Here is a 26,524-nt window from a genome sequence, read left to right as displayed (position 1 = left end):
TGATGTTTTGGTGTCATTAAATAGTAGTTTAATTCCTCGGAGAGTCCTCAAAGTGCAAAAACTACGGGCGTTCGGAGGGTCTCCTACCGTGCATAATAACATAAGTCAAATGCCAGTAAAATTAAACTTTTTCTCAGCTGGTGTGATGAAAAAACCCTGCAGACCCCTGTACAGTGACTCCACTTGGGGAGCCCCTGTCCTGGAGCGTGTATTTGTGTCAAAGGTCACACTTTGGGAGAGCGATCATTCATTCACTGGTGCTTCATCTTGATGCACAATGGTTAGTTATTACACATAGTTACACATTACACGGGCTAGTTAATGTGGCTTGAGTGGGTTACACATGAGTAAATGTAGATCAAAGCATGAGAAGAGCAACTTGCAGAAATATAACTCCACTTTTTATAAATCAGTGCTGCACATTCAGCACGTTGAACCACAGAAATTATCTCAAGCGGATAAATGTATGAGGAAAAATATGTTGTTCAGAGCTGCAACGATAAGTCAATTGACAAAAAAATTAGTCAGCAACTATTTTGATAATTGATTCATGTTTTTTTGTTGTTCTTTTTTTCTGTTTCCAAAATATTTTTAGGTTTCTTTAGTTGTCTGTGAAAGTAAACTGATTATCTTTGCATTATGGGCTGTTGAGGATGTAATCTTGAGCTTATTAGGAAGCAATGATTGACATTTTTCACCACACGACTAATCGATTCATCTACATAATATTAGTCAGATTGACAGATAATGAAAATAGCCGTTACTTGCAGCCCTAATGCTGTTTTTATCTCGAATAACAAACTATTTAAACGCTTAAAGTTGCACTCATGCTGCCTCATTAATATTCTAAAATAAAGCGCTGTGATTGGCTCCCGTGCAGTCTGACGTCATGCAAGCTCTCGGGGCGAAGAAAAAAAAAAGTGCTCTCAGTTGCTCAGACCGTCTGTCTCTGCTCTCAGAAAAACGCTGTGAAGTTTTTGTCAGTGACAAGAGTAAACTCATGAAAGAAACCGGATGACGGATAGATTTAAAGCTGGACTCGTGCGGCGGTTTACTTTTTCACTATAATTGTTTTTTTTTTAATTATTATTATTATTTAGAGATTTTTAAAACTGGTGGTTTGTAACGTATACCCGGGATTGCATCTCGAAGTTCCCAAGATGAACTTCGATCCGGTGGTCGGGAAACTTTCTGTAAGTAAACACGATAAAAACCTTTTAAATACTTTCTTACGTCACTCTGCTTAATTAACAGTCGATTATATATCCTTTATTGAAATGTTTGTCATGTATAAAATATGCTTTTAACTCCTGATAGCTTCTTATCACGGAGGCGTCCGCGGCGGGACAGTTAAATGATTGAATGATACAAAGTAGCCCAACATGCTGATTCAAATTGACTCTATAGGGAGACAGGAGACTTTTAATGACATAAAATAGCGACTGTCTCATGAAGTTGAAGCCTAGACCGGACACATTTTTACCCTTTTTGGGAAGCTGTGCCGGGACATGGGAGCTGAAATCACGGCCAGGCCTGTGGACTTATGGGAGAAGATGAAACAGCCAGTTCATTGTCCAGCAACAGCGCAAACACAGGAAGCAACATTGTTTTTGTTGTTGTTGTTGATTTTAAGTGTTTATTTTTGTTGGGATTTACTCCTCTTTTTTTTCCTGTGCTCAGTACAGTACATGTGCTGTTTCATTTGCTCAGCTCCCCTCCTTCCCCCCCCTACCACCACCACACCACCACCACCACCCCCCTCCTTCCCCAACATTACAGTCACCATCTGTGTTGGACATCATGTGGTCATATTGTTCAGACATTCAGCATATGATGGCTCTTGGTCTGTCACAGCGGATGTAGCTGGGCCTATAGGCACTATTAATAAGTGCAGTGCAGCCGTGGCCTGCTGTGATGTGCATTCTGTGCTTAAGCAAGCTTTAAATTCAATTGCGTGAAGAGTGTGAGAAAGCACGGGTCTTGTAACATGTCTGAAGGCTGTAATCAGTTTGACCCCAAAAAGCCAAGAATTCACCTTGCCAGTTAGTCGATTAAAGCCGCAAAGTCTCTTTCAACAGTTTTTTTCCACCAAGGTTTATTCCACTCTCAGACCTTCACAGAGACGTCTTTTCATTCCTTGGCTGTTGTTTTTTCCAGCTGTGCACCACCGAAGCCTGACACTATAAATACTGTACGCTCACTGTGAAATGTGACCATTTATTAAAGGATATGGCTGACGATTTACTCAATTTCTCTTATTGTAAACAAATCCATGAACTCATCCTACTTACAAGTATTGTGTGTGTATCCAGAAGCCTGATATCTTATTTCTCTGTGCCGTAGACCTCCATTGTTGTCCAAAAGCTATTAAAAATGTGTCAATGAGCCACACTGTTGTACTGGGTGACATGTTCCTTCACCCTGAAGGCGATGGCTACCGTAGTTTGTTTAGAAACGGCTCCAAAGACTAATAGCAGCGATCACATTTTCAGTCTCAGGAGAGTAGTTCTGTGTACGGCGGACGCCACGGCACATGTGTGGGAACGTGGTTCCATTTACAGAGCTTCGTTAGCTTGTTGCGCTACATATCACAACCTCTTGACTTTATACATTATAAATTTCTCAGAGTACAAACAGTACAAAGTTTTTAAGAATTCGTGCTATGTAGCACAACAAGCTAGCGAAGCAGTGTAAACACAAACAAACTATCATGACCGTAATGTTCGGGGGGAAGGAACATGTCACCCAGTGCAGCTGCGTGACTCATTGACTTGTTTTTAATAGTTTTTTGGACGACAACGGAAGTTTACAGCACAGAGGAATAATATATCAGGCTTTGGATACACACACAATACTTGGCTCTGCGCATGAGATTTGTTGACAGTAAGAAAAATATAGAAAATGGCGAGCCTCATCCTCCTAAAGGTCCTTTTTCGGTTTGCATTTTCTATGTGACACTATGAGAAGGTGTTCACTTCTCCTCAAACACCAGTTGACAGGTTTTAAATTACGGCACGAGATAAGAAGTGGAAATGAATCAGAGTTCCCTGCTGACAGAGCAAATGAAGGCTCGGCGACTTTTACGGTTGATAGTGTTCGTCATAAAACTGCAATATGGTGGCGTTTCATCACAGATGCCTTCTGTAGCTCTGCTTACACTCGTATAAATGTAGCCATTAAAGTAAATGTAACATCTGCTGATGTGCCTGGAGCTTTAGTGTTTGTTTTCTGCGTTGTCTGATCTGTGTCTTAAGTCATGCAGTGTTCCATTACTGAAATCAGATTTACTTCTCCGGGTGGCAAAGTCAATGTTTATCTCTTCTGTAAACCACAGTACATTCTGGAGGCCTCGCCAGCAGGCCTTGTTGCTAAGGGACTATGAGGAAACTTCACCCCCCCCTTTCCCCCCCACCCTCCTCATACACACACACACACCCCACCCCCATTCCCCTCTCTCTCTAATCCCCCCCCCCCCCCCCCCTCCACACCCCTTCAAATTGCCTGAGTGTACGTGCCTGGCCGTCCAGTAAACTTCCTGTCGAGTGTACACAGATGTGCTGATATTAGTGGCATCAATTTACTTCTGAGAATTGTCATGCCCATGCAAATGTACACTAGATTGTAATCTGTGATTGCTTACTGTGTGTCTGGGTGTTGGTTCACACAGGAAATATCCCCCTCTGTCTCTGTGGACAACACAGACAAGGGCAGAACTGGCATCTGGGATAAGAGGAGGCCAAACTGTGTCACTGGGGACTCAGCAGCGGTCAACAAATTGGCCCATTGGAGTCTCTAATGCCGTACAGTAACTTGCTGCTTATTGTTGCTCTGCATGGTGACCATGTGAACAGTTATAACCATGCCTGTGGCCTAGAGAAGCTACATAGACACTGAATGATGCAATGCGGTGCAACTGACTCACTGTCAGATACCAGGTGGTTGTGTGTCTTTTAATGGTGGCCTGTCACAGTTTCCAATCAGGTATGCATTTTAAAGAGCGGATGTCGTTAGTTATTGTTCTATTATTGTCAGATTAATTGGTAATTGTTAAAAGAATCTCTTGCCGTTTATTCTAAAAATGAATCACTCTCCAGTTATCAAAGACCTGCTGACTCACTTAGGGAGTGCCACCTGCTCAGGTGCCGCCTACTCGTGTAATGCATACCAACAGAGGTGAATCAGAGTTCAAAGATGAACCATCCGAAAATCGAGATAAGTGAGGTTAATATACTGTATGTCAAACAGATTCACCTCACACGTCTTCATTCTGACGTGTTTTTTTTAGACGCAAATCATAACATAGTAACAGTATCGCACACAGTGTCATTAGGAATTTGCAAACTATTTTGAGGTGCACACAAGAGCCACGCTGATCTCTATATTTGGGGGTTTATCAGATTTGATCATGACATATCGGCCAATATTCAGTTTTTAAGAGAAACACATAACATAAACAGACTTTTTTTTTAACCTTATATTTATTTATTGAAGAGTTCTGACCAAGATATGTACTGAGTGAGACATAAGTAAGTTTGTTTTGTTGTCAAAAATTGGCTCATAAGCAACAAAAACAAATGATGTAATGGGTATTGTGCTAAATCCATTTTTTGATTGTTAAAATAGCCAGTCACCAATGACCGTCTTGAATTTTGATTTGCACAATGTGTCTACATTGTGAAAATCAAGTTTTTTTAAATGTGCACAAAAAGTTTTTCAGTCTAAAAGTGTCCTAGATTATAATCGGCTACTGTACATCAGCCACATCTTGCGTCACAACAGTCCTGTAAACTATGGTGGGTGGGTGTGCATATAGTGTAACTAATCACTTTATGAGACTGTCATGTCTTCATGTGTTTCCTCCCGCTTCCAAGTTGGCTCTGGTTATCTCACAGTGAATTTAAAAGTTGTATCTGAGGGAGAAAGACTGAAAAAGACTTTGCACGCTGATCTTAGTTTGCGATTTGTGTTTGTTTTTGTCACAAGTGTGCAAATTCTACATTGTTCAGTCTGTGACTGTATGTGCTGGGTAGCTAACGCTAGCTAGCCAGCTGTCTGCAGATGTCGGCCTAATGTTTTGTCAGGAAACACAAACAGCAGGAGATGAATTAGTGTGCAGACAGTTCTGCTCTATGTGTGCTGAAACGGGTTATTAAAGTGGATGTCTGTTCTCTACTTAGGTTAGGCATCTGCTACTGACAGTCCATCGCTCTATGGGTGGTGCGGATTTCTTAATATAAATCGCTCAACTATGTTGCATGAAACCCTAAAAATATGGTATTTTAATCATGTTTTGTTGCTCGGACCTTTTGTTGCATTTAGTAGGAAATTAATAGTGGAAAAAAACTGTGACAATAATCAGAATTTAGTTTTTGGCCATATTGTTCAGCCTCAAGCGCATACTATGTCTGGATTTACATTACTTTCAGTTTCTTGTTCATCAGCCGTTACAAACGGAAATACCTATTTATCTGTAGTCATTTCAAATCTGTCAATGAAATATGCTGTTGATACATCTTTCAGGCTCAAGTGTACAGCTACCATGTGTAAAAAAAAAAAAAAAAAAAAAAAGTCATCTGATGTGTTAAATCACATGAGGTTTACTGGCCTCCTTGAGGACATTACACTAGGAACGGACACTGGTTGTGAAAGGGTGCAAAGCTACAGTAGGGTCATAAAGTTTGAGACGGGTTTCCCATTTGAGTGAATGGGAAACTGTATTCTCAGCTCTCTTTTTCTTCTTTTTCTTTATTTAATTACATCTTTTCTATTTTGATTCTACCAGTTTTACAATGTCTTAAACACACAATATGTAATTTTCTCCTGCTAGGGGTTTCTCAATCAAAAGAATAACAAAAGATGGAATTGGATGACGTTGTGAAGTAGTAGCGTGGGATCATGGCAGTTGTTGTCTTCAGTGTTAAGCAACCGTTATTGCCACACGCTTTCTCCCAGACAGACGGTGCTCATTATTTTTATGTTAGTGTAAGTTTATTTACAAGCTTCAGTAATTCTAACATCTACAACTCCACCGCTTTCCCATTGAAGTCAATGGGAAAGTGATCCCAGACTTGAGACAAAAAAATAAGGCATTGACAGGTGACCAAATGAAATGGACCGTTACCTTTTATTAAAATTACAGATTTCTCTGAGTTTCAAAACTGTTGGAAGGACACAACTCAACAAAATACATAACTCTAGGTGGTCTAGTTGTTTTTAGTCATGTTAATGTGGAAAAGTTACACATTATACCTTTTTAATAGACGTGATGCTTACTGGCACGCATGGTTTTCTATGTCTGACTGTGATTGCAGAACTGTTGTGGACATAAAAATGCTATTTTGTTATCTGTTTGGCCGTATTTAGAGATGCATTTTAGTTATTTATGGGTAGTACTTAGACCTGAAACAGCTGGTCTGTTTATCAATAAATCAGAAAAGTAATCTGATCTAATAAATTATTTTGATAATTGATTTTTTGTTTCCAAGCAAAATGCCAAACTCTCTAGTTCCAATGCGAGGATTTGCCACTTTTACATAATTGTAAACAGAATATTTTTGGATTTTGCATTGTTGGTTGAACAAAACAAACGATTTGACAACATCTCCTTTGGCCTGAAGTAGTTGTGATAAAGCATTTTCATAAATTTTAGACCTTGTTGTCCAAAATAATCAGCAATTTAATCAATAATGTCAACAAGTCACAGCACCTACCCTTCTAGATAAAAAGTCACTGAGGTCACGGTACAGTAAATATTTAGAGGAACTTCAGATTCATATGAAAAGCCAAAACCACAGTGACATAAGGTTTGTATGAGTGCTACATCTTCTGACTTCCTGTTCTCCTGGATGAATGCAGATATTATAAAAGAAGTGTTGAGTCTTACAACAAACCCCACCTTTGTGCAGAGAATGGACTTCTGTTTACAAAGACATAAATCTGACATAAATTCCAGCTATTGATGGTCACTTAAGTCTTTGTCGACCTGCTACGCCAGCCACATATTCTACATTTTTGCTGTGATGTGTTTATAAAGCTATAAACTGCCTGTGCTTCATGGACCTTTTTTTTCTTTTTTTTTTCTACTTCTTCTTTTTACACAAAGACGAGCTTTAATGGCGCTACTGTGATTGTCTCTAGTGCGAGGTGATGGATTCCTGCACATACTTTAATCTATTAGTCACCCTTTCTTACTCTTTTCATTCTCCTCCCTCCTGGAGTCGTCTCGTGAGTCGCCGCTTCTCTGTGAAGGGCCTAATCAGAATTTGAAAAGGCTAAGTTAATAGTCCTCCAGCACATGAATGTCTAAATTCGATTTGTGGATTGACGTTCAAATTCGGTGTCCTCGCTTATCCCTTCGATAAACATGTAGTATGACTCACGGCGGTGTTGTTATCGCTTACATGTGTGAGTTTCCAACCTTTGGAAACAACAGAGACCCCCCCCCACGACCTCGCAATACAAAACAAATCAGAAAACGTGTGTCACACCGCACCTGCTCGCAACTCTTGAACCTGAACTTTCAGCAGCCTTCTCTCTTTCTGTCATCAACAAAAAAAACAAAAAACAAGCTCAATTCTTTATGTGGTCAACGTCAGTGTCAAAGTGGCATTTCACAAACTTGTGGTTGGCACAGCGACTGCCAGGAAATTCATTAAAACTGTCGTCATCACGGATTGTTTTTGATCTTTCTCTCTTTTTTTTTCTTTTTTTTTTTTTCGCCCACTCTGACACGAAGGTGAATGTCACCTAACCTGCTCGTGACACTGTGTCACACTCATCTAATCAGTCAAGCATACCTCCTGAGGAAACTCAAGAATTTGTGTCGTGGAGGCTGCAGCTTCCCTGAGTTATAAATATCCAGCCTAGCGGATATGTTGTGGGTCTAATCGGGTGCTGGGCCTGCTCGGAGGCAGGCTGCTGTGGAGGGAACAGTTTGGAGCTGAACCCTGCATGAAGCCTCTGTATTGTCTCGAGCTTCCTGTGCTCCCTGAGAGGAGGGGGCAGACGCTTTTCACACGCTCCCACTCATACACTGCATGTGCGCTTGTGCAATCTATTGTACGTGTGTGCGTGTGCATGTGTGTGTGTGTGTGTGTAGTTTTTTTGTAGCTCAACAATATGGTTTTCACACTGTTAGGGCCCCTCTCTTGTCTTAACTGCTTCAAATTGACATGGTAGTCATCCACTTCACTTCGTATTGTTCAGCTTTTATAATGATGAATGTATCCGTGCTTGGTTGAACACTGATTTATTTACAGTGCGAGCAGCAAGTGTCACACGTCTTTCTCTTGACATAAGCTGGGTTGTACTTGTCTTCATCATCTAACACAAAATGTCAGCGTAATTTATCACTCAGAGAAAGTCGTGCATGGTCGCCCCCCCCACCCCACCCCACCCTCCCACCCCCCGTCCCCCGGTCTCGAGGGAATGCCAGGATTTATCTGTACAACACAGCTCAGGGAGCATTCACTGTCGTGTCAAGGTCAACGCTGAGAGATTTGAATTGTAAAAACATAACAGTTTCAGTAAGATTAAGAAGAGACTGCTGTAGAGTATAAAGCATGATAAAATTACAGATCAAAGTGTGCTTGATATCTTGACATCTTTAATGAGTAGTTAGGGTAATATTAGTCTGATCAGAGCCAGGTTAAAAACAAACTAATCCTCAACATCATTGATAAACTGACGATATTACAAAAGACGTCTGTTGTCTGGTCAGTTTTCAATTTTGCTGTGTGGCTTGTATTCAAATCTCACTTCATCATTTGAGTTCCTTTTTTTGTTGAGAGAGTCATCTGAATACTACGCAACAATTTTATGAATTGTTCATTCAATCAGACAAGACAATTAGTCACTATCAGAAAGAACATCCGAGCTGTTATGTAATCGTGTCATTTGTCGGCTTTTGAAAAGCTCAGTCAAGCAGAAAACAAGACTAGTCCCGCGACAAACAAATTCTGTGCTTTTTTTAGTTAACAAAGAGGCCGGAAGATCACTGAGGATTCGACGTCTACAGTCTGACATCAGCTGTGCTCCTAAAACCACAGCAGCTGCGATACAGATACCGTCACCTCTTCTGTTATGACGCGAAGAGAAATATGTCTCTTTTATTGTGGCTGTGCAAAGCAATGGTGTTTGATAAAGATTGAAGTGTGACCAGGTCAGAGCAAGACACGCGTCACTGACATTTGAACAGAAGTAAACATTTCATATTTTAGTCGTTTATGACGCGTTGCAAATCGGCAGCTGTGGAAAAACATGTTGGTTCCATCCTCCACTCTGTCATGTGCTAGAGTCCTTAAATATTATCAGGGTAAAATGGCTAAATTCCTTAATGTAACATGGAGATAAAGTAGTCATGTCTAGTGCCCGGCGGTGCTTGTTGACTCAGACCCTTTTTGCTGCTGACCATCTATAATCCAATGAACTGATTACGCCGTTATCAGATCGACAAAATCACTGTGCAGTTTAGGTTACACTCAAAAACTGGATTGAATTGATTTCATAAACTGCAAAGTGACGACGTTGGCTTTCCAATTGGTTCTTCACAGACTGCATGAGTAAGAAAAGTCATATGTGAATGCATTAAAATTCTGTGCATGTTACAAATGACTTAAAATGAGAGGTCTTATCTAACGTCCTCTGCACTTATGTCAGGTATGGCGATATGTATTTTTACTCACTATAATCTAAACTTCTCAAGGACTCTCTTTCTCTGTCGTCATGTTGTCCGATGATATACAATATTGTAACTTTCACAAATGTCCCCGCAGTTGATGAAAGAACAGGATTGGCTAATAAGAAAAGCATGACGAGAGTCAGGTCCCACTCCGGATACAGGAGTATAATAAGGTACATCATGTCTGTCCTTATCAGTTGCCTATGATTGAAATCATCTGTCCAATATGAAATAAAGAATCTCCCTTGGGTTTATTTGTGTGTATGTGAGCAAAAGTTCATCGCATGTTCTTGTTTCTTCTCCGTTTTTTTTATAATGGCGCTCACTGTAATTCCCACTCAGGGATACGGAGTGATCACCACACTCTAAATGGCCCATTGATAACCCAGGTCAACTGAAAGGATGTCCTGTCATTTAGTCACAAATGCATTCTCAGTGTACATGGCATGTGTAGCGTTTGTGCCAAGGCAATTTGGAAGAACCCCGGGTCTTTAGAGGAAGTGGAGGCGAGCTACTGTTGTCAGATAAACACAGGGTCCTTCATTATTTTATTGTATTTTTTTATTAGTTTAACTTGCATCCACACAAGCGTAGCACTAACCTATCATACATACAGGCCGAAAGCATGACAATAGGACCCTGTTCGGCCAAATAATCTGCAGCCAAGCCCACTCATTGTACAGAGGATAGAGAAGACTGTGAAGTGGACTGAACCACTTCAGCCGGGGGTTTGGAGACTTTCCAGAGATTGTGGGTTTGGAGGGCTCTCTACCCTGAGGTTACGGTCACTCCAGTCTTCCTCCTCGCTCGGTTGTAGAGGTAAAACTAAGCCACATTGTGGCTGCCCATAGTGTTTATGTATACACTTGCATTTATGCCTGTGTAGTTTAGCAGCCGTAGGATATTAGTGTTGACACATGTTGATGGCTTTGATCGTTTCCTTGGTGTGCAAGCCGACCACAAAGCGGGATTCCCTCAGACTTACTTAAGTGTGTTTATCACGAAATAAAAGCTGGCAGGGATTGTTTTCGATTCTCACGTTAGCACATGGAGAAGTGCTCGTGCACCAGTATGGCTCTACACTTCCCTCTCTAAACTCATTCTTAGTATCAGTGGCAAAGTCTGACTGTTTATTTTGGTTTTTCCTCTTTAAAAAATAAATGCCACTGGATCTTCTGTGCAACGACCTTTTGACTGCTGAGCAGGTTTGTTATTGAGGGTGGCTGCACCTGGGAGTGTTTTGAGTCACAGGCTCTGAAATGAACACAGACTGGAAATTATGTCATCTCTTTGCTATCTATGCATCTTCACAGTCAAAGAGACACCTGATTTTTTAACTTTTTATCTGTTATTTATTAGATGTTCACCGCTGGATACTTCTGATAATTAATTGCATTTTTACATTCAGAAGTGTAGGATTACCTTTAGTGCAGCTCCCTCTGTCCCAGTTGTCTTTTTTTTCCCCCCATCTTTTCTTTCCACAGCTTTGTTGTTTCTCTCTTGCTTTTTCACACGGCCTTCTACTTACTCTTTCCTCAATTCCATGTCTCTCTACATCCCCCACCCTGCAGTCATACACACATAGTGTATTCAAGACTGAGACTCACCCTGTGTCATGCAAGCTGTTAGTCTCTCCCCCCCCCCCCTCTACTCTCATTTTATCTCCCTCCCTTTTCCCTCTCTCTCTCTTCTGCCTCCCCCCTCCTCAGAATGTTTGGATAGATCTAAATGGTGTGATTGTGACTGCTCTGCCGGCCGTCTGCCCCTCCACGTCTGCCTCTCAGCGTCTTTGGAAAGTCTGACGTGAGCAGAGGGAGAGGAAGAAGGGAAAAGGCAGAGAGAGAGAGAGAGAGAGAGAGAGAGAGAGGGGAAAGTTCTTTTGAACAACAAGGCATGGCGGCTCTCCAGAGAGCCAAGTCTAGCGTCAAGAGTCGGTTTCAGCTCCAGACTGTCCCTTTCTCCACCGCCGTCTATCTGCACGCACGTCTTTATTCATGTCATACTCCCACACCGTCCTTTTAGACTACCTATTCCCCACAGAACGTCCCATCTCCAACTTGCAGTCTACAATTTCTCATTTTGAATCGACCCTCCTCCTCCACTTTCTCCCTCTCAACCCGGCCCTCTCCACCCTAACCTGTTCCTTTCTCTCCTGGTCTCGTAGAGGGGAAGGGGGGGGGGGGGGGGGGGGGTCACAGGAGAGACAAAACCTCCAAATCTAGGCCTCTCATTTACACAGAAGGTGTCACGTTGCGTTCGAAGCGCTTCATAGCGGTGTCGCATGTCGCGGCATTCAAAGCACCGGGGTTTAAGAATGTGGGTCATTTGAAGTAGAGGCACTAAAGTGCGTTGTTTGCCAATGAATGGGGCCTTCTCACGTTGACATGGTGAAAAGCGTGTGAATAAACACCAGCGCCTGGGGGCCACACTAAAGTGTTCGGCCGTATTCTTCTCAGTACCCCACCTATACAAGCCTGTTATTATCCTGCACATGAATGGCTTTCTGGAATCACATTTGATATGCTAGCGTTGGCTAAGATACCTTATCAAACCCTCTCTCTGTGATACCCGCAGCAGAGGAAACAGATTCTCTTAAACCTTACTAGAAAACCAGATCATGGAGTAATTAAGTTTGGCTGCCTGTTGCGCTGCATGCAGTTGGTGTATAGTTCTGCATCCTGCGCACACACAAGGTTGTTTTGCCTCTAGTTCCGACCGGCTGGATGGCTCCCTTAATTGCTTTCCCACGGCAGATGTTCAGATCAGATGGTTCAAATTAAGTCATAGATTGCTCACACAAGGTTTCCTATGAAGATAGACTCTCCTCTTTACTGTCCTTCATCTAATGAATTTGAGTGGGTGAGTCTGTATACTGTGGTTACACGCAAATAATCCAAAGCTGTTGTCTTTTTTTTTTTTTCCCCCCCCACCCCCTCTTCATCTTTCTTTCTCTCCCTATCCGCCTCTCTCTTTTTATCCCTGACTTTGATGATATAGGTGTTGGCGGCGACGCTTCTCCTCGGTCTGGTTTGTCACGCAGCAGAACTTCCGGCGCCACAGCGGTCCAGCAATGAATACAGAAACCTCACCCTGCCGCACAGAACCTGCGTGGAGAACGAACAGTACCTAAACCAGGGACTCTGCTGCCTTAATTGCCAGGCTGGTAAGAAGAATCACAATAAGAAGTAGAATAAAGTAGCTCCAGCTGCAACCAAACCTGCAACTTTTCAACCGGAAACTCTCGTCCGATCAACAGATTGTATTATTTCCTGCATCCTGAAATATCGAAGCTTGTCGATTTTTATACGAAAAGAACAAAGCGGGACATAGAGCCAACATTTTAGAAACGGCATTTTGTGTGAAGAAAGGGAAGTCAAATGTCAAACCCATAACGTGAACTGCATCCCAAATGAGTTTTGCTAATACGCTCTGCTTGGTCTGGAAAGAATGTGTGATGGCCAGCAGAAGGCAAACTGCTGCATCTCAGCAGTTCAGAGCGAGACACAATGTGAAGTGAAAAGTGCAGGATATGAAGTCGAAGTTATTTTTAAGACCCAAGTAATAAAATGTACCAACCTTTTTAATTTATTATTTAAATAATTTGGTAAGGCTGTTAACTCGGAACATATTTGGACAAGATGCAATTACTGCAATGCTGCTGGCTGGCTGATTCAGTTATTTCATTTGCCTTCCTGAATTCTAAAATCTCTTTTTTAATTTGATCAACTCAGGTTTGGTTTTTGTTTTTATTGATTTTTTTTTTTCTTAACTCAAAACTTCAGGTTCTTCAGGTTTGTCCAACTTTATGAAACACATGCCCCCTTTATCAGATTATATGTGCATGAACCTTTTAAAAGCAAAAGTAGTTCAAACGTTCAAGTTCATCATGTTTTGTCTCTTCAACAGAGGAAACAACTGTTATATCTAAAATAGCACTTACAGTAACAATGGAAAATCAGCAGAAAATACAAAATAAGTCACACGAGACAGATACTAAATTAGATACTAACTCATCAAACAGAGTATCTTGTGCGCTTGTGACACAGGGTTGCAGAAATATCTTGAATTTATGTGTTTTTTCCCACTTTTGTGCTTCTGTTTTCTTTCATTCTTGCCAGCTGGTCAATTGTTACCACATATTTAAAAGCCACTGTGGCCACATAATACTGATCTTTTCTTTGCTTCTTTTTGTCAATTTGTGAGCTTTTTCTTTATCTAGGCACATGCCTTCATATCAGGGTGCATATTAAGAACCAGTTTCACCCACATTCGACTCAAGCTGCAACAAGCTTTCTTACCCAAAACTAACCGCGGTGCCAATAATTCACTTACTGAATACTTGTGAGTTCAGTAAACCATGTCTTCGCCCTCAGTTGCATTTTTCTCACAGTCCACTGTTTTTTTCATTTGTGCATCAGATAAATGCTTGAAAACACATGAGAATCCAGTGGGTTTTTTATCCGTGGCATGCGTGAACTTCGTATGAATATGATAAGCGTGATATACAACCGGGTTTCTAGTCCCCCATGAAATGCGACTTTAACTTCCTCTGGTAACATGTCACCTCATGAACAAGCGTGAATCTTAACTTGTTGACCTCATGTTCCGCGAGTGAAGAAAAAAACTCAGAGATCTCACAGCTCTTTTAGATTGAACCACCTCTCTCTCTCTCTCTCTCTCTCTCTCTCTCTCTCCTTAACTTGTTTCACAGTTTAGAAGCATTTAACACGCTGAGGTCCATTTGCCGTATGTCCTGCCCCGACATCCTATTTCAACAGGAAATGCATCACGTTATTAAACTCAGCTTTCACAAGACTTTAATTACACGTATTTTGTGCATATTTGTCATTTTGATGGTTTTCTTGTTTTGTTTATAGGAACCTTTGTGCACAAGGCCTGTGAAAGAGACCAAGAACCGGGGACTTGTCTTCCATGCGACGGCCAGACCTTCACAGAGCACTCCAACGGGATGTACCGCTGTTTGCCTTGTACCCACTGCCGGCCAGGTAATCAGATTATCTACGTCTTGTGTTTTTCATAATGGCTCTGTAAAAATTTTTTTTGATTGAATCGATGGGAAGAAATTATGATTTTTCTTTTAGGAAATTATGTTATTAGCATGATAATGATATTTTCATTTTCGATTAATCTCTGGATATTTTTTGATCTATAAATAAAGCAAATAATTAAAAAAAAAAAAAGTCTGGTACAAGTTCTTCAGATGTCTTGTTCTATCTAAACAGTCCAAAACAAAAAGATTATCAATTTACTATCATAGAAGACAACGGAAACCAGAAAATATTCACATTATAGAAGCTGAAAAGAACGATGAAAGAATGAAAAAAAGATACATTTTCTTCATTGACTCATCGATTAATCAACTAATTGTTTACCCAGCTATCCAAAAGACATAATATAAGTGACCTATAAGACTTGTCCATTGTAATAAGACCACATGGGCAGCTCCAGTAAGTACACCATGTCAAGATCAACCTTTATTTTGGTTGTTTAAAAAAAAAAGAAAAGAAACAACAGTTGGCTGAATTGCCCTTTTAATTCTATCCATTGCCTTTAAAAATGGCATAAAGGTAGTCTTTTGTATCCCAGTTTGCTGAAGATGTATTGCTTGGGAAAGTTAATACCTTTTTGTCTGTGCCCCCCCCCCCCCCCCCCCCCCCCCCGCCGCCCCACCTTTCAGATGCACTCATGAAAATGTGATCTTATGATGTTACACAGAGTAGTAGGGCGTGTCTTTGTTTTTTTGTTTCGTACGTCGAATGTGAGCATGTCAGCTGTCTCGGGAGGTTCGCTTGTGTTGTCTGTCTTACCTGGCTGAACTGGGTGTGGCTGTGTCTCATTGTCTCCCACACTGGGCGTCTTTGTGTCCGATGAAAAGGTCGAAGCTACAGAAAAGAGACTACTGTTACACGGGATGTGTTTTGTGCTCCTTCATTGAGGTTTTTAAGATAGAGCTTTGTATGTTTTTTTGCTCTAGTTTTAACTCATTTACAACCATGTAATAACTAATAGGAACATGCAAAAGAGAGTGAATTAAAATTTAAAAAGTACCCCTGGCTATTGGACTGCTTGCACTTGAGATGAACCGCTCTGTTATCTGCAACATTTAAAACCCCCTTTTTGGAAATATCTTATATTGAAAGACCACTGTTGAGTTAATGAATCATTTGTGGTTTCAGATGAAGCTTTGATTTTTTTTTTTTTTTTTTTGAAACAGCGAGTTCAAAAACCAATTTCATGTTTTTGTTTTATTCGATACAGTTGGTTTCGGTTTTTGCAATTATGCAAGCGCACTAAAGAACTTGACATGACATATTTACATCCTGTCGTCATCATCTACGTGGGCTGTGTCTCCCTGTACTTGACATTGATTGGTTTGTAGACGGGCGTGTGTCTGATGTTGGCGTGTTGTCAATTCAGCGGATAGCCTTTTATCGCCGTTTGAATTAATAGAGAAAAACAAATGAACAGTTTCATTTTGTTGCCACTGTAATAATAATATTATGGCATTACTTTATCTTCAGGTGACGTTGCTCTCGTATCCTCTCTGGAAATACCTGGAAAGTGTCTGCGTTTTTATTTTTCCAGTTGACTTTTTATAATGTCATCGAAACCATATTTCAGTTAATAACTTGTTCTCCCCTTCTCTCCATGTGCTACCGTGGCTCATTTTTCCTTTTTCCGGTTCTGAGGATAGCCTGCCAGAACTTCCTGTAATTGGTCTGAAAGTCTGAACCATCCAAAAAAAAAAAAAGTTTTCACATTAGTAACAAACCAAACCACGGTTCAGTTTGATCAGGACTGAGACCACCTCTTTTTTTTTGGTCCGGAAAGCGGTCCGGGGAAGGTTTCACACCTATAATCAGATCAAACTGAAACGTCTGAAAGTCTGGTCCAAACAAGGTCTCTCTAAAACATACCCTCACTTTATGATGATTGTTGTAGAGCGTATTCTCACTTCTAAAAGTGTCTTCATTCATATTCATTTAAGGAATGATTCAGTGTAGGTTAACTGCATAAATGACCCTGATAAAACAAGCAGCACACAGAAAAAGACGTTTATCTTCAAATAGTCTGACGGTCTGCCACTTCTGAGTATTTCTTTTAATAAAGGTTTACCCTGTCTCAGATCCTATTTTAAGCTTCGCTGCTCTGCTCTGCATGTGTTACATTCCAATCAGCGCTGAGCGTAATTATGAAACAAAAGTGAAAACTATGATTTGTCACCACACTGTGATAGTTCGGTGCAAAAAGTAAAGCAGCTCTGGAGGGGAATCTGTATCCAACGTGACACATTTTCAGTGTAAAACGATCTGCTTCTTCAGTACAGCAGGAAGGAAGCGGAGTGTGTGTGTGTGTGTGTGTGTGTGTGTGTGTGTGTGTGTGTGTGTGTGTGTGTGTGTGTGTGTGTATGTGTGTGTGTGTGTGTGTGGCGGCGTCAAGTTCAACAGTGTGTAAAATGGCCCCATCAGTGATTAGACTAACACACAGTAAAAAAAAAAAGAAAAAAAAAGGATTTCTATCTTCAATTAACTAAATAAACAAATGAAGACAATCATTAGCATTCAAAGTCCAACAATATCAGCTCTGTTAAATTGTGATTTATCTCTTTGTACAGGCAGGGAACCGTTTTTAAAAGATCAACAGGATCATTATGAGAAGCTTCAAATTCCATCAACATTTGAACATGTTTTTTTGTATTATTTTCACAGTTAATCACAGTTATTAGTTATTCTCCTGCAATGATCTGAGATGTGAGTGTGCTGCAGTGGCTCCGCATGTGTTTACGCACCCTGTCTTTTAGAAAATGAATATCCCTCAAAGTAAATTGTCTTGTTTATTATTATATATATCAATAAAATTATAACAATCAAACCTATTGTCCCAATCACTCTGCACAAGTAGCAGTTGAGAACCGGTGAACTCAGTAATGGTCTGTAACGTGAGTGCCGAGGAAAAGCTAAAAAAAAACAAGAATACTGACATTTACTCACATCAGTCCCTGTTTAATAATCCCCTCCGGTGGCTGTTCAGGTAGAGGTGCAAAAGCATTCCCTATAGATTAGTTTCTGTATGTAAATAGTCTTGTATTAACTTTTAAAAGCCACATTTTTTTTACTCCATTTAAAAAGAAGAAGTATGTCCAGACTGTGAAATCATTTTTAAAAATAGATCAAAGGATAGGTTCACCATTTTTCACGTCTGTCTTAAAACAACAGTCAGCAGCCCAAATGAACATTGAAACAGGTTTTTCTTTCTGTGATCTTTCCTTCTGTTCATGCTGACCATTAAAAGATCCCCTCTAAATGGTTTACAATATAATTGATGGAGACAAAATAAACCGTCCTCGTCTTGAGCCAAAACGTATAAATTAAGTTAATCCAAAGATCATATGAGGCTTCAGCCATCTGAGTTCGTCAGATAAAGTGAATATCTTCCACGGTTAGTCTTTAGTAATAAATTCTCTTTTTGTGTCTAGACAGACTGTTTTCCTGTTCAGCTGCAACAAAGAGGGAATTTGGCAGTAAAGAGACAGTAACCGTGAAAGATATTGACTTGATTTGACTCATTTGGACAGCTGAAGCATCATATTAGCTTCAAATAAACTTTGTAATACATTTTTGCACAGAAGTAGGACTGTGGATTTTGTTCCCATCATTTATATTGAGAGTGCATCATGAAGGGATCTTCTTAATGGTCAGTATGAATAAGAGGAATGATTACAGCAAGAAAAACATGTTTCAGTGTTTATTTGAGCTGCTGACTGTTGTTGTTGTTGACTTGAAAAAAACTGTGAACGTATCCTTTCAGCACAATTTTTGAACAACATGCAAGTCTCCTCCATGATCTGGCTGGATCCATGATAATGGCCAGGACAGACACATAGAGTTCAGTGTAGAGAGATAGGTTGAGTGAAAATGGATTTAATACTTGGCGTCAAATGTGTAGACAGATAAGACAAGAATTTCATCCCTTAAAACACATTTTTTTCTCAGGTCATCTTCACAGCACTGCTGATTTACCCTCTCAACAGTTTCCTTGTGAAGGTGACAGAATGTTTGCCAGCAGATGTGTTATGACCCGGTTCAAGTGGCCACAACAAAAGGGAGACACACCATGTTGGACTGAAGATAATTTATTAAATCAAATTATACAGTAAACTAAATATTTTAAGCCTGCGCTGCATCCAAAATCGCATACTATGCATTACATACCCAATATGTTTACTATGGTTCAACATACTTGGTGTGTATCTTTTCAGACGCAATGAGCTGCAATTATCACGTTACTTCCTGAGAGCCTCCTTGCCGGTTGGAGACGTGTAACCATGGTAGCCCGTGCCAATCATAAAGTCTGAACTAACTTTAAAAATATATTACGCCTAGCAAAGTGAAGCAGCACTGACGTTACGCCAGAGCTGCTTTGATCGCTGTCTGTTGTGTTGTTGTTGTCGTCGCTGTGGGATATTTGCCATGTCCAGTGCTTGTATACTGTAATATCTCCTCCTGTAAATAGTATGTAATTCATGTACTATTGTTTTCATACATAATAAATCTACTATACTATCTCACATACTGTTTTAGCAAACTAAATAGCATGTTCGTATGGAATTTCGGATGCAGCCATTGGGTGTCAGTAGTATCAGTGGTGTATGTGATGCATGGCTGTTTGTGCATATGTGTTGGAAGGTGCATGAAAGCAAAATAAATCACTAAAGCAGCACAACTAAACCAAACCAAAACGGGTATCTGGAGGGGAAAGCAGAGAGCCGAAAATAGCAGCAGCAGCAAGAGAGAGACGGCTAGCTGCGGCCAGGCTTTATCAGCTGGGAACACTGGCACCAGGTGTTCCCAGTTGGGCTAATGAACCAAATGTAGCACAGAGGAGACAGGTGAATAAACAGCAAACCAAAGATGACAGGGGTCATCACAGATGACTAATTGTAGACTTTGTATCTTTGGAAAAGTTTTAGTTATCAGAAGCGGAAAAGTTGACTGAACATTCGTCCTCATTTAGGTGAAACGGGTCATTGAGCGACAGTGCAAATAAATATCCGAAAAACAGTTTGACAGAGTGCTTTAAAACCCGGAGAATAACACATCTTGCTACAAAATGAGCTAAATTGTCTGAAAAAAATAGCAGGAAAATCAGTGTGGAAGATGATTAAGTGATAGTAAGAGTGCGTTCGCCTTTTGCAACCACATTACCGCTGCCTACCAGCCCAACACTGCAATCGCTCCCTAATTGGCAAACATCAGACTTCTGGTAAAGGTCGTCCTGTGGAGGTGGACTGCTGGTTTGTTATTAATTTTGATCATATAATAAAGGCCGAGGCTACTGTCTTTTTTCGGTCTGAATTTAATAAATGAACCATGCAGGATTCTCCGTCCCTCGTTATCCTGTTAAAATGAGGTAAAATGTATTTAAGAGGAACACAGTTGGAAACCCAATTATCTTACTTGTCTTTATCACAAAGAAATACCAGATAATTGCCTGCAGTGTACAAATGAGCTGAAAGTCACCCATGTTCTGTTTCATTTAACGCATACTGATGGTCACTGGTTTATTACTAGCTTACTTATTTAACTCTATAGGAGCTTAACAAAGTTAAATCACAAGTTGCAAACTCCAACGCTGCTAAAACATCACTGCGTTTTGTCACCTGTTCACGTATTTCTGGGTATTTAATTTAGTCACTGTTAAGGTTTATGTCTCTGGTCCTTATTGTCATGCTTTTTCACATTATTACTGGGGGGAAAAAAAGATCTGTAATGTCATCTTTCTTATGACTTTGCTGTCCACACAGATGAGATTGAAACTGCATCCTGCACCAGAACTACAGACACCAAGTGCCAGTGCAGACAGGGAACCTTCTGTGTCCCTGATCAGGCCTGTGAAGTCTGCAAACGTTGTGCCAAGTAAGTGCAATTTACTTCTTTCCTCAAATTGTTTTCATCTAAAAAGGTAGATGAAACTTCACCAGACACAACTGTTGATATCAGATGAATCTGCAACAACCTGGATTATGTTTAAAGACAATATTTTATACATTTTAATATCATAATATCACTGATTAGTGTTGTTTCTTCTATACAATTACAGATGTAAAGCAGGGGAGGAGGAGGTGAAGAAGTGCACTCCCTTTTCTAACACGGTCTGTCGAAAACGGGTTCCGTCTCCCACCGAAATCTCTCCGGCCCTTTCAACGCCGACCCCGACTTCTCCAGCAGACATAGGTAACCTCACACCGCCGCGAAGCCTACTTCTGCTTAACATCGGAGGTTGTTGTGACTTCAACTCGATCACACCTCCTCACTGATTTTATTTCTGTTTCTTCCAGCTATTCCTATTTCCATCGTCCTGGCCATCTTCCTCATCATCATCCTTACTGGACTGGCTGTGTGGTGGTTCATAATCAAGCAGCACTCATGTGAAATACCATGTGAGTTGATATCGTGTACTGCAGCTTTGCGATGTTGTTTTTCTTTATTAAGGATGTGCTCTTAATGCTGTTTGTCTGCTTTAAAACAGGTACAAAGAGCCACTGTGATTCCAGTGAAATTGTGAAGATTCCTATTGTAAGTTATTGTTTCGTTTCATGTTTGATTCCTCTCACGTTGTGCACTTTTAAAAGGCGTTATAATTGGTTATTCTTTGGTTATCCGTGGTACAATATGTCACTTTTTTTTTTCTTCTGGTTCAGGACGAGACTATACCCACAGCAGAGGAGAGACAGAATAATCAGAACGCAGGCCTGGAGGGGGAGGAGACCCGTCCAGAGTCACGGCCTCTGCTGCAGGAGACCCAGCCCGGGATGACCAAGGCTTCCCCTCCCTTAGAGGATGAGGATCGGGGACTAGGGGACAGTTTACCCAACACCACTAGTTCGTCTCAAACTAGCCTGTCAGCCCTGCCCACAGCGGCTTCCTCTGGTAACACCCCACACCAGAGCCCCACCGCCTTCAGACTGCCGCCCGCAGCCACGGTGAGGAGAATATATATATCAAACATTCAGATTATTAGTGTTTCAGTTTCAGATTTTAATCCCCTTCTCTTCCACAAATATTAAAAACATTTGTATTTTCTCTCATATTACAGGATGATCCTCTGCAACATCGATTGCTGCCGCTACAAGGTAAGATTCCTGCAGAGGCCGGAGGAGATTTCCACTCCGAGAAACTTTCTTTTTTTTTTACTCATTTCATGAAGCAAATTTTTACGCTTCTTGATTTGTCTTACAAGGCCAGCTGCGCACAGAAAACTACACACTTTTATTGCAGTCGATGTCAGTCCACAGGGAAGTCAAATTAACTGTATCTCCTCAAGATCTCACATTAGCTGCTTGATAGATTAATAATCTCATGACAGTCAGGCCGTATCTGAGCCTTCAGGGGGTTAGAACATGTTGTATTTGTTGCTGTGTGTTTTTTTTTTTTTTCTCATGCTAAATTAAAGAAGTTATGGCTTAATGGATTTGTTTGATTCTCTGTTAAATTTTTATGTATGCATCCCCTGAAGGAAAATGAACTGAAATATATTGATTATTCCTATAGTCTTGTAGAAACAATGTATACACTGTGTCCCTGTTTATTTTTAAGCAGTTACATAGTTGCGAGTTAGTGTTAATAATCCATTAAAGGTCCATTATAAGAGATACAAACAGGTAACAAGATAAACATTCATCCAGAGATCTTTGTAGGAAACTAAACATTGTGCTGCTTTGTATCTCGCAATCTAAACCTTCTCTGTTTGTTTTCTTAATTTTAAGGGTCAGAAAAATCCCTAAAGAAGAGCTTTGACTTGTTCGACGAGTACCTGGACGTACGGATCCACAACAAGTTCTTCAGAATGATTGGAGTCAGTGACAACCACATTCGTATCGCGGAGAACGGCGCCCCCGGTGACAAAGTATATGAACTGCTGAAGAACTGGATGCAGAGGCAGGGACTAAAAGCCGACATCAACGACCTGTTAGAGGCTTTGCTAAGCATGGACCAGCGACGCTCAGCAGAGAACATCGCCTCTGCAGCCCTCCGGAGAGGCTACTATAAACACGCAGACACACCCTGAAAGCTGAAGTACCCAGGGAGGCTGCAAATGAAGTAAACACAAAGTACTTAAAACAAGAAAAACTAAAAGCACATAGACGCTGTCGGTGGACGTTGTGTCTCACAAACAGGCTTACCTCTCTGTGGCTGACCGGCCGCATATTCAAAAGCCAGTAGTTTTAAAAAGAAAAACACAAAAAGGGGAAGGCCGAGCCGTATTGATCAGCGCTCTGAGGATGTTGACTACATGCCAAATGCTGAGGTGTAATAATGAAAATGAAGAGAGAGAGAGAGAGAGAGAAAAAAAAAAAAAGTTTTGTGGTCAAATCTTAACAGCTTTACCACCAAAGATGACCAACTTAAAGAGCAGAATAACATGAAGGTGTCAACTTCCACAGGCAGAAACGGCTGCATGTTTTAGGCTCTAGAGAAGCAACATGCAGCCAATTACTGAAAGCTTAGAAGTCTCTGGGTGTGTGTCACTCATCTGGTCGTCTACCCAGATTATCATATACTACCTTGAGACGAGGATATACACTGGTTTGTAGGAGTGGCATTAGCTATGTCACTTATACTGTGCCTCTTTGATGCACTGACCTCTGGCACATGTAGGATTTAAAACTACAGTCATGCTATATTTGTTGTTTCGTAGATTTAGACTCCTCTGAAACCATTTGTAACAGTATATGAACACTTTCCTGTCAAAATGATAGGAAAATATTGTCCATTTTTGTTATGACAGGGATTAACACGCAGCCTTACTAATCATAAACTTTACCTCTTTAATGCAATTTGATAATTTGCTAGGTATGAATCTTTTTCATGATGTCATTATGGTCATAGAGCATAGTGGTCCAGATATGTTATAGATTTTGTACAATCAAGTCACATTGGAGACATTTTTTTTTCAGTCATCCAGTCGCTTTTTTTTTTTTTTTTTCTATGTTCAGTGTTACTACTCACAAAAATACATTGTAGAAGGAATTTCACAAGCTGTTTCTGTTAATAGTTGAGTTTCCATAGTGTTTCCATGTAACTTGGAGAGCTTCAAAGGTCATTTTATTTATTGACATATTTATTATAATGAATAATAATTATCTTTCATTATTTATATAATTGCCAAAAACAAAGATATGACCCTGGAAAAACAAGCATGATACACACTGTATTTGTGTTGTTATCATGTTTAGCTACAGGGCAAAAATGACTGACATCAGATTTTTTTTTTTTTTTTTTTTTGTTAAAGTGTGGTTGAAATTGTTAAACTCTGTTCCTGCTCGCCGCACCGTGTTCAGTGTAGCACTGCGGTCCACACTGTCGATCTGCGCCATTTCTGAGTTTCCGCTGAGAAAAAAAAAAAAACATCCATCAGCGTAGAAACTTTCATGCTACTAAAATGCAGAACGTGTCATTTTTTTCAAATTGGAGTTGAGATGACGCCTCGGACATCTTTTTTTTTTTTTAGAAAATGAGGACTGACCTGTTGAGTCCAACCCGTTTAGTTAACCGCCTGACCGGATAGTCCTATACATGGCAGCGGTGACGAGGGATGCAGGTACGGATTGTTTTGTCTCGGTTAGACAAGATGAAGGAAACCTTTTCTGGATTTTAAAAAAAAAAAGAAAAAGAAAGAAAAAGAGCTCAATTTTATTTCCCCCATTACTGTCTTTTTTGTACATACATTTCCAAAAAAAAAAAGCATAAAAGCCTCACAAAGTGTATATGTATGCAGTTATATTAACAAAATGAATATAGTGAGGTATGAAGTTACAACAGAAACACAGATCAGAGTGGTTGCTGATGATGTGCCATTTTTAAACTAGATTTTTTGCCCATTTTTCTGCAGTCTCTTCATGTATAAAGAAAAAAAAAGAGTTATATATTATTGCTGAAGAGTGATGCTACAGTGCTGGCACTGCCATCTATTGACAGACAATGAAAATACAGCCTGCATCAATTTCTAGGGACCCTTTCTCTCACTTAACATTCTCCTTTTTAACTTTTTTAACACACCCATTTCTCAACTTATAGCCTGTTTCTTTTTAAAAAAAATCGCTCTTGCCCGTTCCTGAAGTAGCATAGCAGTGAATAGGCTTCAGTGCATGTTTTGTTTACTCTGTGGCAGTTCATGTGAGTGTATGTCCTTTTTTTTTAAAAAAAAAAAAACAAAATATATAATTTCTGTGTTTTTATCTTTTTACATATTTCATAGCAAGTCCTGAACTGTTCATTTAAGTTCTTGATCTTGTGTAAAAAAAACTGTCTGTTCAGTGCCGTTAAGCCATTTCCCCCTTAGTTATTGTTTGCTTGTCATGGATTTCAGATATAAATTATGCAAATACATCAAAGCTGTTTTTATGTCAATTTCAAATAAATGTTTTGTACAGATACCCATGTTAACTGATTTTATTCTCTTTTTTTTTTTTTTTTTTTTTTGGCTACAATAGAGAGTAAATCACCTTTTTAAAGTAGCAGGGTTATGCAGAACAAACATCAATGTGGTGTTATAATCTTAAACATTGCTCTGCCAGATAGCTTTTTCTTGTAATTTTTCACATTTTAAGAAGGGGAGAGAGTCATCTTTGTAGTGTAAGAGGGTTTAGATAAGAAGAATATCACTAAATAATAGACTTCAAGGGAAATAAAAAAGGTATAAATCTTCAGACTACATAATATTAACTTTTTGACAGTTTCAACCAAACTATATGCACCCAATCATGAGAAACAGCTGTAAATGATTATGAGCACAGCTAAAGTAAGGATGATTGCCACTGCTTCATTTAATGTATACGTGATAAACTCTGAAAAGGATCATTTCACATAACAATGCTGCTCCGAAAACCTTCCATAAGACCGAAGACGCTGAGCGGGTAATCACAGAAATGAACGTTCCCGCGGTCCCTGAGCTAGAAAACTTTTACTCTCTATTTCTGTATTTTCTATCAATCTTGAAAAGTATTGCTCATCATAGTTTTGACACCTATTCTCACCCCTGTAGTCACTGAACCAACAGTCATCCGGCCTCAGGTAATGGGCCTATTTCACGGCAGATATTTGGACTCGTCATATTAAGAAAAACACAGGTGTAACTAATAACGTTAATAATGGCTCTGCTCAATTTTGGTGTGCCAATAAGCCAGGGTACTCAGAGCACCGTAGAACTTGTACACCTAACTGGAATGTAGACATTATTAATGCTATTAGTTACACCTGTAACAAGTGAAAATGTGTGCCATGAAAAACATCTATTAAAGCCATCTTGTCCTCCTTAATGCAGCATGGAAAATCAAAAGTAAATCCAGCTGCCCTGGCAAAAGGTGTGTTTCTTAGGATGAATGTGGGCCTGTGAAACCTTTTCTCCTTATATTCTGTGTGGTACAAGAAGGTAGCGCTTCCTTCAGGGCAGTGTCATTCAATCCTAGTCCTGGTGTAACCCCTGCCCTGTATGTTTTAGATCCTCTATTCCAACACATCTGATTCAAATGATCAGCTTGTCATCAAGTTCTGCAGAAGCCTGATAACAAGAGATTCATTTGAATCAGGTGTGTTGAAGCAGGGAAACATCTAAAACAGAACCAGGATTGAAAAACACTGCTTCAGGGGACAAAAAAAAAAAAAAAAGTTGCCTGTGAACACTATCTATGCAGCAATTACATTTCTTACAAAACAAATTAGCAGTATAAAAATAATGTAATTGCAGGTAAACCACAGGTGTAGTAAATAATATTTAATAAGGGCTGAAATCCATTTAGCTTTACTTATTCCAGGCCCCCGCCAT

At 40.1% G+C, this 26,524-nt stretch overlaps 1 protein-coding gene across 1 annotated transcript; it reads left to right on the top strand.

Annotated features, from left to right (window-relative positions):
- The first annotated feature begins 928 nt into the window (after positions 1 to 928).
- On the top strand, positions 929 to 25,136 carry tnfrsfa (tumor necrosis factor receptor superfamily, member a). The gene is made up of 10 exons (XM_067573558.1): positions 929 to 1,193; positions 12,677 to 12,842; positions 14,557 to 14,685; positions 20,505 to 20,616; positions 20,801 to 20,934; positions 21,039 to 21,140; positions 21,230 to 21,276; positions 21,402 to 21,683; positions 21,797 to 21,833; positions 22,467 to 25,136. Exons 1-10 carry the CDS (start codon positions 1,161 to 1,163, stop codon positions 22,766 to 22,768), a joined length of 1,344 nt encoding a protein of 447 aa, XP_067429659.1. The 5' UTR covers positions 929 to 1,160; the 3' UTR covers positions 22,769 to 25,136.
- The last annotated feature ends 1,388 nt before the right edge of the window (positions 25,137 to 26,524 follow it).

Source organism: Thunnus thynnus, chromosome 19 (genome assembly GCF_963924715.1).
Source record: "Thunnus thynnus chromosome 19, fThuThy2.1, whole genome shotgun sequence".
Taxonomy (NCBI): Eukaryota; Metazoa; Chordata; class Actinopteri; order Scombriformes; family Scombridae; genus Thunnus; species Thunnus thynnus.
This window is presented reverse-complemented; position numbering and strand designations above follow the sequence as displayed.